General features: G+C 35.7%; 1 protein-coding gene across 22 annotated transcripts in view; it reads left to right on the top strand.

The window, feature by feature from the left end:
* The window catches only part of MYCBP2 (MYC binding protein 2), a 274,498-nt gene that overhangs the window by 178,785 nt on the left and 81,226 nt on the right, over positions 1–14,487 (top strand). For all 22 annotated transcript variants that reach the window (XM_032277408.1, XM_032277409.1, XM_032277423.1 and 19 more), the window contains 4 exons: positions 112–227; positions 4,014–4,111; positions 4,835–4,951; positions 5,648–5,788. In XM_032277408.1, the coding sequence (XP_032133299.1) occupies positions 112–227; positions 4,014–4,111; positions 4,835–4,951; positions 5,648–5,788 (472 nt within the window). The remainder of the gene's footprint in view (positions 1–111; positions 228–4,013; positions 4,112–4,834; positions 4,952–5,647; positions 5,789–14,487) is intronic.

Genomic DNA, 14,487 nt, shown 5'->3' with positions numbered 1-14,487 from the left:
TAGGATTGCCAAGCAGTATGCAAGCAAATTAAATGTTTGCTGAGCTATCGTAATGACGTTGGCTGATTAACCAAAAGTAAAATTTCCAATATCCATCTTATCTCTTTTCAGACCCAGTGAGAATATGCTGATCCGTGTCAATAATGATGGAACTTATTGTGCAAATTGGACTCCAGGGGCTATTGGACTCTACACTATTCATGTTACCATTGATGGCATTGAAATTGGTATTTTTTTTAAGCTATGAGTTACTTACTTCAGATAACTAGAATCAAAATTATTTTTGTCTTCTAGTTTTGCCCTTTAACTTGCATCCTACATATGGATAGTTTTCATAACTTATTTGAGGCTTTCTTTTCTCATTCATAATGAGTGTTTAATTCATGCATTAACATTTTGTAATAATTTATGGTGTCCACCCAGTCATTGTAGCCCTCATGACTCCTTCCCTCCTAGTCAAGTGTGCTCTCTCCCACGCTTCTGTGTTACTGTGTCCCCTCCTTGTGGGTGTGTTTGTCTGCCTCTCCTGGCTACGAGCAGAAAGCATTCATGTTTGGATCTTCCAGTGCAGCTCAGTGGCTGGCACATAGTGACAGTAAATATGGGTGAATGAATGAATTTTTTAACCTATCATTGTATTAGTCTGGATTCTCCGGAGAGACAGAACCAGTAGGATATATATACAGTCATGTGCCTCATAACATTTTGGTCAATGACAAATGGCATACATAATGGTGGTCCTATAAGATTTTTACTGTACCTTTTCTATGCTTAGATATGTTTAGATATGCAAATCCTTACTATTGTGTTACAGTCACCTACAGTATTTAGTAGAGTAACATGCTATACAGGATTATAGCCTAAGACCAATAGTCTATGCCATATAACCTGGTAATCTGTACCATCTAGGTTTGCATTAAGTCCACTCTGATTTTGCACAATGATGAAATTACCTGGTGATGCACTTCTCAGAACATTTCCCCATCCTTAAATAATGCATGACTGTATTAGATATATGAGAGGGGATATATTAGGGATATTGGCTCACACAGTTATGGAGCCTGAGAAGTCCCATGACAGGCCGCACCTGCATGCTGGAGACCCTGGGATGCAGGTGGCCTCAGAACCAGGGAAGCAGATTATGTTACTCTGTCTGAGACCAAAGGCCTAAGAATCCAGGGGGGCCACTGGAATAAGTCCCAGAGTCTAAATGCTGGGGTCCCTGGAGTTCTAATGTTGAGGGAAAGGAGAGGAAGTGTTTGCCCAAGCTCCAGAAGATAGAAATAACATTCACTTCTCCTCTGTTTTTGTTTGCTCTGTGCCCCCAGCTGATGGGGCAATGCCTGCCCAAATTGAAAGCAGATCTTCCCCACCTACTTCACTCACTCACATGTCAGTCTTCTCTAGAAACACCCTCACAGATCCAGAAGTAATGCTTTACCAGGTTTCTAGGTATTCTTTAATCCAGTCAGGTGGACACCTGGAACTAATCATCACAACCATTAACTTTGAAAAACATACTGCTTTTCTTTTGGGCATTAATCTTTTCTTGCCTTTACCTTTAAACTGTCTGTGTAATAGGGTAACACAAACTGTCTGTGTAATGAGAAAACAATAGTACCTATCAGTGTGAATTTCTTATAACATTATTTTTCCTGATACTCCTCAAGAAAAGGGGTTTCTATTATCAGGCAGATTTCAGAAACCTGATGTGCAATGAGTATCTTTTATCTGAAATGTTTGGGACCAGAAGTGTTCTAGATTTTGAACTTTTTCAGATTTTGGAATATTTGTATTGTAGTCTCCAGTTGAGCACCCCTAATTCAAAATTTCAAAATTCAGAATGTTCCAGTGAGCACTTTTTTTGAGCTTCATGTTGACACTCAAAAAGTTTTAGATTTTGGAGATTTGGGGTTTTCAAATTAGAGATGCTCAGCTGGTAGTCTCACTTGAGACATTCACACAATCTACATTAACATATTAGGGATTCTGAGAAGTTCTGAAATCCAGAAACTTGTCTGACTTTGTTTGATCCTTATCATGGGCTCCCTTGCAAGTAGGGAAGAGAGAAAGAGGTGTAGATAGCAATAATACTGATTAATATTTCTCCACAGTATTTGGGAAACCCTGCGTTAAGTAGTTTGCTTTGGCAGTGGAGGTAAAGAGGTACTTTATGTTGATATAATTGTGTATTCTCATACATTAATACAACTGTATAGACTCAGGTATATCCGGTTCATCTGTACCTTTCTGGAGACCTTCATCAGCAGCCTTTGCTGCAGTCTTTATTTCAGCATATCCATAAAGCCTTTAGTTCAGCAAACATTTTTTGATTCTGAGCATACATTGTTCTAGGTAAGACAACTCCTGTCAATTGTTAACTATTTACTGAGGATTGCCAAAATAAAACAGGCAAATAAACATTATATGAATTATAAGTAGTGACACACAGGAGATACAAATTACAGTAGGAACTCAAAAGTAGAAATGGCCAAGAATAACATTGTAAAGATTTTTGTCTCTAAAAATTCTGGTAAAATTTCAGTAATTTTTTTCATCATCTTATCTAATAGTGGGGTGAAGGAAACTAATGCAAAGTAGATAAGAAAAATCCACTTATATTTGTTTTTTAGAATGAGGCTGAAGAAAAAGACTTGCCTACTTAAAATAATCCCTTTTCTTCCATACTCAACTTCCCTACTCTTCTTCTTAACTAAGCTTTCCACCATACCATCAGTGGGCTGTATCTTACCTGACCATAGACAAGCAGAGATAATAATTCATTAGAATAATTACAGTTCTAATAGCTAACATTTATTGTGCATTTAATATGTATCCAACCTTGTTCTACATGCACATTTTTTGTTTTTTTGAGACAGAGTCTTACACTGTTGCCCAGGCTGAAATGCAGTGGTGCCAGTCTCCATTCACTGCAACCTCCACCTCACAGGTTCCAGCAATTCTCATTGCCTCAGCCTCATGAGTAGCTGGAATTACAGGTGCATGCCACCATGCTCAGCTAATTTTTATATTTTTAGTAGGGACAGGATTTCACTCTGGTGGCCAGGCTGGTCTTGAACTCCATCCAGATCCCAGGTGATCCGCCCACCCCGGACTTCCAAAGTGCTGGGATTACAAGTGTGAACTACTGCACCTGTCCCCTTGTGCATTTTAAGTCATGTATTTCCTACAACAGCTCAGTAAGTGAGATGCTATTATTTTTCCCATTTTATAGATGAAGAAATCAAGGCAGAGTCAAACAGCTAGTGCCAGATGTTGGAGTAACCAAAGCGGTCTAACATGAGAATGAACCTCAGCTTCTCACAACCATGCTATATTGTCATAGAGATGACTGGTATAGATGATGAGTGATATTCTGATTTGATATTGTCAGATAAGATTTAATTCTCAAGGGTTCCTTTTTTTATTATTTTCAATTTTTTTCTGTATCATTTCACATGTTCTAAAGATAGGAAGCCCCTTTTTTTCCCTTGACATCCTGGGATACACTTTTAGTATCTCAGCCCCTTTTTAAAAATATTTTTCTTGTTTAGCCTATAAAATATTGATCACCTTAAAAGAACAGAAATCAGATATTTGTTTTAATTTTTAAAAATAACCTGAGGGGCCAGGTGCGGTGGCTCACGCCTGTAATCCCAGCACTTTGGGAGGCAGAGGCGGGTGGATCACGAGGTCAAGAAATCGAGACCATCCTGGCCAACATGATGAAACCCCATCTCTACTAAAAAATACAAAAGTTAGCAGGGCATGGTAGCGCATGCCTGTAGTACCAGCTATTCAGGAGGCTGAGGCAGGAGAATTGCTTGAATCCGGGAGGCGGAGGTTGCAGTGAGCCGAGATTGAGCCACTGCACTCCAGCCTGGCGCCTGGCAACACAACAAGACTCTGTCTCAAAAAAAAAAAAATTGCCGGAGGATGTTTATAGTATTAGGTTTAAGGATCTTCCTTCTTTTTTTTTCTCAAATGTAACAGCTCTCTTATTTTTCTCACAGATGCTGGTCTGGAAGTAAAAGTAAAAGACCCACCAAAAGGGATGATACCACCAGGAACTCAGCTGGTCAAACCAAAGACTGAACCTCAGCCTAATAAGGTTAGGGTAGAATGAACTTAGAGCTGGAATCATTCAATTTTTGTATATTTTTCAGTGATGCTTCAAAATGGCCAGTAAACATCTAATATTTTACTTGATTTCAGGAATTGAATTATAAATATCCCTAAATAAACTTAATGAGTACTTCACGGTATTATTTCTAAGTTATAGAATGTATCCTTTTTTTTTATTTCTTTGTGTAACACTATAGTAATTCATACATGTTGTATTCTTCCTGCTACGGAACATTCACAATGAACAAAAAGTCTGCTGGAATTAAGTGTAAAGTTTGCAAGGTGAAAATGTCCTGTACTGTCAAAAGAAAAAATAATTTCTCAGATCTAAAGAGTAAGTACAGGCATATTGGTAAACTGCTTGTTAAAAAAAGAAATATTGGTAATTGAAATGTATCATGTTTTTCTAACAGGAACAAGTGGCTTTTATCCTTCTTAACACATATCTTCAATATTTAGAAATGAGTTAAAAAAATATATAATAATTTTCTAAGTTTTATTTTCCATAATATACATTTCAGTTCTTAAAAGTTCTGTTATTAGTGTTGATAAACCACTGTTATTTGCAGAGGGAGCCCTACTACAAATAATTCTGGAACCTTGTTAAGAATTGTGATACTTTGAAATCTGCTTAATTTTACTTCTTGCTACTTAAAAGATCCCTGTTCCGTGTTTTTCCTATCTCACTGTTTATCTTTGCCTTTCTCAGGTCCGAAAATTTGTGGCCAAGGACAGTGCAGGGCTTCGCATCCGTAGCCACCCTTCCCTTCAGAGTGAGCAGATAGGCATAGTGAAAGTCAATGGAACTATCACTTTTATTGATGAGGTAATTGATAAAGGAACTCTTAGTGTAAATTTTGGACAGAAAGTTTTTGCATTATTTGCATAATAATATTACTGAGTTTTTTTGTCAGAATGTATTTTAAGCAGTTTGGGAAATATTTTTAAACTATTTTATAGAATGTGTTCATTGAATGTCAAACATTTCATTTATTTTATCAATAAAAAATAACTAAAATTGTATTTTGAACATGAAAAGAACAATGTTCAGCATAGTATTCAGAACCTATGCAAGTATTCACTGAAAATAGGTACAGTTTTTCACAACATTTAAAAATGTTGTTTGTTTTGAAATATATTTCTTTCACTGCTTTAACTTTGGACAGTATATTTTTTGGTACTACAACTAAGTATCTTCTGATTGTTAAAATATAAATATAAGGGGAGGAAGACTCATATTCCTTTGGGAAACATCTGATTTTACTGTTTAAACTATGTAATGTGGTTTCCTTGTGCTTTTATTCCTAAGTGAAATTATTTTTATAATCTTGCCACATGAATTATCATATTGTGTTGGCATTCTTTGCTGCTTTTTTTCCCTGGAGGGTCTCTCAGACTTACTTTCTATAAAAACTAAATGCTTAATCTCTATGTCCACCATTATTTGCCTGCTGTGCAGACTTTCAGACCTCATAGGAGTTACAGGAAGGTCTGGCTTGTTTCTGTTGCTTTTTTTGTATAGATCCATAATGATGATGGTGTGTGGCTGAGGCTGAATGATGAGACAATAAAGAAGTATGTGCCTAACATGAATGGTTACACTGAAGCCTGGTGCCTGTCTTTTAATCAACATCTTGGCAAGAGTCTTCTGGTCCCTGTTGACGTAAGTAAAAGGTGGTTTGAAAAAGCATTATAGATACTCGCTGTTTATTTCACAGGGCTTTCTTTAATTAAGGCTTTTCAGTTCTGAGGTAACCCACAACTAAGTAACTTTTACTTTATAATTTCTTGAATTCTTAAGGGCCTCTGTGTAGTGAAAGTGAAGTTTGGCACGGTTAAGGCCCTTAGTGCTGATTATGATCCATCCCAGGTAGGCAGGAAGTAGTACATTTAATTAATTACTTAATTAAAACTATTGAATTTCTTTCAAAGAGGCAGAAAATGAGAGTGGTTACATTTTTTTTTTCTTTCTTATTTATACTACTGTTTGGAAGGAATTCCAAACTAAAGTTTATAAACTCAGAATTATACATTCAAAAACATGTATAAATGTATGTTATGTTCACATTTTGCAGTTAGTTCTGTGTGTTTTGTCTAATTTTGAATCTCCTCTTTCTCGGCTTATAATACTATTATTTAGGCTTGTCGTGCTATGTAGTATTCTAGTTGAAGTTAAATCCTAGTCCCGAGAGAATTTGTTGAACCTGTTGGTTAAGTATATTAGTAGAATAGAGCCAGTGTTCACAAGATTGCTGCTTCATGAAGTATAATAATAACCCACACTTCATTTTAGAAACTAACCAGAGAAGAGCGATTTTTCTCTTTTCATTACCATCAAATAAATGTGTGTGCTCTTTAGGACAGTGCTAATAAATAGCATGGGTAAAATTTTATTTAAAAACTTAGTATTTCTAAACAGTTGAATTTCTTAAAAATCAGTTTATAAAGTTGGCTTATTATATCAAACCATTCAGTATATTCCGTCTGACTTTCTGCTTGATTGTCCATAATAATGTTCTCCAAAGCAGTAGTTTATATAATACAAGACGATTCTTTGGCGAAGAATTTGTATTTATATGTGTTGATCTCATTCTTTTTTATATGCTTTTGCATATTTTTTATAATAGTACACTGGAGACTTTATAGAGAGAGAACAAGAAAGAGAGAAGAAAGATATGTGGTCAAGAAAATTTAAAGTGTTGGCTTACTGCTTTAAGGGAGGTTAAATTGAACAATGATACAGCTATAATTAAAATATTAAATTTTAAATTAAAAAAATTAGATCTTATTAAAATTTTCTTAGATTTTACCAGCAGATAAAAATGAGACGGATTTTGACCCTCTACAAAAGTGTGTTTTAAAGAGGTAATTATAACAACCATTTTTGTGCGGTTTTTTTTCTAATGTAGACTTTTTTGTTAGGCGTGGGGGAGTTGGTTTTTGTTTTTTATAGAGATGGGAGGGCCTGGCGAGGTGGCTCACTCCTATAATCCCAGCACTTTGGGAGGCCAAGGCTATTGGATCACCTGAAGTTAGGAGACCAGCCTGGCTAACATGGTGAAACTCCATCTCTACTAAAAAATACAAAAAATTAGCCAGCTGTGGTGGTGGGTGCCTGTAATCCCAGCTACTCGGAAGGCTGAAGCAGGAGAATTGCTGGAAGCTGTGGGTGGAGGTTGCAGTGAGCCAAGATCGCACCACTGCACTTCAGTCTGGGAGACAGAGTAAGACTCTGTGTCACAAAAAAAAAAAAAAATAGAGAGATGGGGGTCTCACTATGTTGCCTAGACTGGTCTTAAAACTCCTGAGTTCAAGGAGTCCTCTTGCCTCGGCCTCACAAAGCACTGAGATTATAGGCATGAGTTACCACACCTGGCCATTGTATGTTTTATTTAAGAAAGCCTCTTAAATCCCTAATAAAACATTATACCAGATTATATTATCTTTTCTGCCTCCCCTAGTCCAAGTTTTTCCCTAATTTCTTTATTGCCCATTTGAGGAGCTGCTTTTGGGAAAGGAAGATACTCACACAGATAAAGCAAGTGAATAAACAAAGGTAGAAAGGAAGAGCAAGAAACGCCATCTGTCAGAAGTTCTGAATCCCACAATTTTATCTTAAAGCATTGTGTTCTGTTATTTGATGGTTTTGAACCCCATCCAAGAGACAGTCTGTAGTAGACCATCTCCTTAAGGTCAGGGAAATAAGGAAGTAACAAAGGTTGGAGGAGTGGTAAGGAGTGGAGTAAGGCATACAGATACTTGTGGGTGATTTTCACTGGAATGAGTGCGGACATTATTAATGTAAACAGCTCAAGAGTGTCTGGTATTGTTAGGAAGCTAGGGTTTTTCTGGTTTCTTCATTTTAAGGATGGTAGTGACTTAAGAGTTTTATAAGTTAAAAGAAAGATACTAGTAGAAAAGGGAGAAATTAAAGATGTAGATGACAATGCTGAAGACTGAAAAATGGAGGAAATGCAATTAAGGGCACCTTGGAGAGCTTGCAGCTATAAAAGAGAGGGGGATATGCATGGCAGTAGTTATGTTTTGGGGGAGGGAGGGACAAAGGGAACAGGTTGAGGGAGATCACAAGTTCCCTTAAAGTAGAAGAAAGGAAAACCATCAGTTTGGAATGAAAAGAATGAGTTAAGTTAGAGGGTTGAGAAATGCAAGGAATACTTGGAATATTCTTTGAGAGGAATAAGAGCAAGATCTGACCAAAAATAACTAAAGGATTACTGGGCCACTAAAGACTCAATGAGACCACTGTATAGACCCAACTGGAATCCCCCTCTTAGTTTCTGATTGCTGCAAGTGTCCAGAATTAAAAGAGCCAAGAAAGCAAATTATAGCACTAGTTAGAATATGCTGACCTGCTGTGACAGAAAGAGCAATTAAAATGATCATAACTCTGGGAATGTGGACTCAGGCCTAAGTTAGAAATGTGAAAGGACAAATGGAAGGTCCAAGGGACTTAGAAGATTTAATAAAATCCTAGAACAATATAGTGAATGCACTGTAGCGAAAGAGCTGGAAAAATGCAGGCAATAAAGTAGAATGTTTGTATTTGATATTATAGGTCAGGCACATTAACTAATGAGACACTCTGTTACATTGCCGTGGGAGGGTGGCTGAAGTGCAGTTGCAGTGCACGTGGAAGTCACTGGAAGTGCCTAAGTCTAGGAACTAAGAACCTAGGCAGGTGGAATATTATCTACGTGGACTTGAAGACTCACAAAGTTAAAGATAAAAACAAGCCTGTTTACCATTGGAGGAAGGGGTCCATAAGACATAATTTAAAGTCATGGAGGGGAATGGGAATAGTTTGATGTTGGATCAGGAAGAAACAGAGCAATTTTATTATAAAAATGAAAGAACAAGTAGATGACATAAGGGCTTATGTTTTGGGTGGTGATCAAAGATGACAGAGGGGATACAGTGTGGCAGAATTAACTTGGGTTGGGCTCTAAACAGATCTGATATAAAGTTACTTCAGTACAGGTGTTAAATGAGGACTCACACAGAGTCAGAGGCCTGACATAGGCAGGGACAGGCATGATTTTTCAAGGTTTTATCTGTAGAGACTAGGGCAGACCCCTTACACAGTTAGTACATGTTCTATGAGTAACTTACTGTGCAGGGCTAAACGTGATAGGGTATAGAGGGAATAATTATTCCCTCTCATCCCCTCAGGGAAAGAACACAATTAAATAATTGCATCTTGCTACCTCTTCCTTTGTATCTCTCATACATTGACTGCTGAAAAAAAAACTATCCTTTCTCCCTTTAGTTCATTTAGAGTAAACGAACTTTAATCATGGCTGATAATTGTAAAACATGACTCAATAAAAAAGTGAAAGCTGGCAGATGTGAAATAAAATTAGAAGTAATAAAGCACCAATGCTTTTAACTTAAAAAGAAGTGAAAGTACCGAAAAGTTGCCTTCGGCACTCTTTACTTCTATCTCTTCAGTCTTTTCTAATTAAAACAATTTTGTATTGACATCAGTGTGTGCACCTTATTTGGATCCTGACTCAAACTATAGTGGGGAATGGGGGCAGAGATTGGAAGTGTGAACACTGAATATGGATGAATTATTTTTATAAAATAAGATTACTATAATTACCCATTTTAGATAATCCTTAAAGTGATCTTGTTACACTGTCTTATTTACTCATATTTTAGAATTCTTGTGTTCATCACAAATATGGACTTCAGCTCAATTTTGGCCTATTAGTCATTCTATTTAAACACCATATTTGACTAAAAATTATTGCTATCCTAATTTAGTTCAAATGTGACTTTAACTGTATTAGCACTTTAGTAATGCTCTAATTTAGAGACAAAATAGCATTAGACATTTGTAGTATGACCATATTGTTTCCAAAATAATTTTAAGTCTATGGGAAAGACAGAGCTAAATAGATGAAGAGTTCAGATCCTTTGTGAGGCATTCATTACCAATTATGTACAGCTTTTTGCCCTTTTTAGAACACACTTTTCCTTTTTGTTTTGTTTTGGTGTGGTTTATTTTTTGGTGGTGGTGGTGGTGGTGGTGGTGGTGTTTTAATAGCACCTTGCCCTGTCGCCTAAGCTGGAGTTCAGTGGCGTGATCTTGGCTCATTGCAACTTCTGTCTCCTGAGTTTAAGCTATTCTTATGTCTCAGCCTCCCGAGTAGCTGGTATTACAGGCATACACCACTATGCCCAACTAATTTTTGTATTTTTAGTAGAGACAGGAGGGGTTACACTTACACGGTAAGTGTAAGCCAGGCTGCTCTTGAACTCCTGGCCTCAAGTGATCCTCCCCCCTCAGCCTCCCACAGTGCTGGGATTACAGACTGGGATTAAAGACTATGAGTCACTGCACCCAGCCTAAAACATGCTTTTCAGTTTCACATTTTAAGAGTCTTTGTTTTGTTATCTATCTAGAATGCTTTCACGTCCAGTTTTTCTAATATTTAGTTATCCAGACTCAAAAATGTGTTCATGATCTTCTCTTTATTTCCCAGTATTGCTATAGTCATTAATTCATTAATTGCTCATTCAGTAAATATTTCCATTCTTACTAATAGAATTCTTATTTGTGTTCTTGTTAGTATTAAATACTAAGCTGGAAAGTAGGTGTTGGGTGAAGAGGCAGAGGGAAGGGATACAGAGTAAATAAGATGGGGTAAAGTTCTTATTCTTAGAGTATTAACCATGTAATGTGGTAGGCATACCATATTCAAGTAATTAGGTTGCATTGTATTAAGTTGTGGAATGGCTTCATTTAAGTGACAGAATTTCTAGACAGAGAATCAAATGTTCAGAGTTACGGTAGCATGCTATGTATATGAACTGATGAATAGTTGATACAGGCAGAGATTTGAGGGTAGAAAACAGATATGTACTGGGGAGATGAGGTTTCCCGCGTCCCTCTCAGGTAGCACTTAATCTGTAGAAGTAGAAAAGGCTTACTTCTTTCGTCAGCTACCCATAATATTTGTTTTTCTTGCCTTCAGCCCATTTGTGTTTACATAGCTCTTATTTCTGTTTTTAAGCTACTTAAGGGTAAGGACTCATTCACTATCCCTTAGTCACACTTGTTTCTTCCTAAGGGTTAAAAATTACTCTTTGCTCAGAGTAGGTTTTCAGAGTTTGTTAATGCTTTCCACATTTGCGGATGCTTAATTTAGTTCTTTGCATTTGGTATGCTCATTCTATGTAAACTGACTTCAAACATATATATACTACTTGCCTTAAATTATTTTATTTAGTCCTCATTGTGACCCTGTTATATTAAGCATATTATAATTCTCATTTTTCCAGTGAATAAAGATAGCTGCTCACCCAGGATCACAAGTAAAAAGTAGTGGAGCTGGTATTGGAACCCCAGTTGATACAATTCTACAGACCATGCTTTTATGTTGCGTTAATTAGTATACATTAATTAATTAGTATGCATTAATCTAGTGGAGAGATAAGGATAAATACAGTTATAAAAGGATGAAACAACTATAGCTATAAAAATCCTATTACCTTGGCTAGAACTGCCAAACTACAGAAAGATAAATACTTATAATCTTAATGGTTGAATGAGGATGAATACCATGATATGTATTGAAGATGACATGAGTCATTCTGAGATGACATACCTGGGAATGGAGATGTTAATAGTTTGAAATTTACACATTCAGATGTTTGGGTATTTTGTCAAAAATGAGATCTTTTAACATTGTGAGGGGAGTTGAGTGGAAGAGAAAGTTTATATAAAGGAAAGTAAATGATAAACAAATGGAAGTATTCCATAGTATCTTTATAGTTCCCATATAACCTGAATTCTTACGGAAGCAACTTGGGTCTCTGAGTATCTCCATACATTTATACAGATTACTTATTTTAGGCAGATGGGTGTTCACATATAGAAAGTATACTGATTTTCTAAAATTTGGGACCTGAAAGATTTGAAGTAGAATTGAAGAGAAAGTATCATTTGTTGACCTTGTATAGCATCACCTGGGTTAATTGATAAAATTGGCAAATGTTTCTTGCCTTTTGTATCCAATTTCATTCTTTTGGGTTACTTAATAACACCTAGCCATCACAGCTTTAACATACCCCAGATTTGCTGATTTTGTTAATAGCTTTGTGTGTATGTGTACACATAACCAGTTTTTTAATCTTAGTTATATTAACTTAATATAACATTAGTAAATGTGCTGTTACTAGATGGTTAAGAACAGCTTTATTTTATTTTTTAGCTTAATGTTGAAGTTTTGTAAACAGAATGAGATTAAAACAGTTAAAATAATATTGTAATAATTAATTTATCTATGCTATGCTTAGTTTTCCTGAGTTATTTTATCATTTTGCTCTAACAGTGGTAATTCTTAGTTTTGTGCTTATCTAACAGAGTGAAAGATTTTTTCTTTCCTTTGCATGAGCATTTGGCATGGTGGGTCTCATGTATCTTCACTGTGATAATTATTCACTTATTTGCTCTCTTCTGTGCCTTGAAAGATTATCAGCTTAGGGTTGCAATTTGGTGTTCATCAATTTAGTAGGTTCCTAGTATGCTTTAATTTTCTAATTTTCTTGACAGAACTTTTCTGCCTTTAAAATGGTATTTGAGAATAAAATGTTATTGTATATGTATGTGTGTATATATACACATGCACACACAAGCTATGCTCGTATTAACCTGTGAAATTATGCTAGATGAAAGCTAACATTTTTTAATAATGAGAAATTGGGACTTTGGAGAGATTTTATATCTTTAGACTAAAACATTTCTAAATTTCCAAAGAACACTGTGTGTGTGTGTGTGTGTGTGTGTGTGTGTGTGTGTGTGTGCGCGCGCGCACACGCGCGCGTGCGTGTGATGAATTCTTCTTCTTGTCCAAGCTGGACTCCAACTTCTGGCCTCATGGAGTCCTACCTTCTGAGCTTCCCAAGTAGCTGGCACTACAGGTGTGCACTACCATGCCCAGCTAAGTTTTTCAATTATTTTGTAGAGATGAGGTCTCTCCATCTTACCCAGGCAGGTCTCGAACTCCTGGATTCAAGCAATTCTCCTGTCTCAGCCTTCTGAATAGCTGGGAGTATAGGCATGCACTACCGTGCTCAGTTATTCAACTATATTTTATTTTTAAACTCCAGATTTCTGTTTGACAAATTTCTGCTTCTTGATAAATACAATTAGGACATTGTATTTTGAAAATAATCTTATGGTAAACCAGTGTGAATTAAGAATTTCTACAACTGCAGAACAAAAGCAAAACAGTTTCAAGTTTGTTTACATAGAAACATATGCAAAATTGATTTTATTGGCAATTTATTATCATAGTTAGCAGTTACATCATTTAAAAATATCATTGTACATGCTGTTGACTGAGAAAGCACCTGTGTTTGCACACTGACATAAAAGAGAGGTATAAGCTTTAATTATTATCAACCAGTCATCACATTGCTTCTTTATCACTAACTTTACCTATATTACTTTTAACAGTTGTCTTTCACGTTGCTGTGATACTAATTTATGCTAAAAAATGGAAAATGCTAAAAAAAAATGTGATATTGTTTTATGTCAAAAAGTCTGTCCCACTATTCTCTGTAAGGAGAAAACTGTTGACCAAGTACTCTACAAATTCTTATATACATGGATGAACCAATACAGACATTTTTCCCCTAAAAAATAGCACTTCAAAATGCTTTGTAATATGTTTCCACTTTACCTAAATCTAAAGGCCCTTATTCACTATCCACTTTTAATTAGGGAGGAGTTGCTTTGGCTTACATTTATTTGTAGGCATATTATATACATTTTTTTAGAGTTTTATATGTCTTATACTTATGAATTAGTATGTACATGGGTGTGTACATACATTCATTTATCCATATATATGGATATCAAACATAGAACTAGAGAATAGTAAATAAATTCTCATTATCTAAAATGACTTATAATTGATAGGGAATTTTGATGTTTCTTTTGTGTTGAAGTCTTAGGTGATCTTTTTAATTAACATTTTGAATGCCCTCTTTTTTGGTTCAGAATGACCTTTTATAATACTTACACAAGCAATACAATTGTGCAGTTACTGGAAAGGTTTTAATTTCAGAACAGATAAATATAGATTGATAGCATGAGATAAGTATGTGAAATGTATATCATTAAATTATCAGTAAAACATTTTGTGAAATGTTGATTTTTCTGGAATAATGTTTTTGTGAATTGATTGTTCCTCAGCAAAACATTTTTAGACTTTAGAGATTCTAAATGCACTGTGCATTTCCCAAACTTTGAGATGGAAAAAATTAGGCCTGTTTTTTGATAAATTTGATTAAATTTTTATCTTTTGATAAAAAATTGATTGTATGTAT

Source organism: Sapajus apella, unplaced genomic scaffold (genome assembly GCF_009761245.1).
Source record: "Sapajus apella isolate SASKATOON/1434 unplaced genomic scaffold, GSC_monkey_1.0 scaffold9, whole genome shotgun sequence".
NCBI classification, from domain to species: domain Eukaryota; kingdom Metazoa; phylum Chordata; class Mammalia; order Primates; family Cebidae; genus Sapajus; species Sapajus apella.
This window is presented reverse-complemented; position numbering and strand designations above follow the sequence as displayed.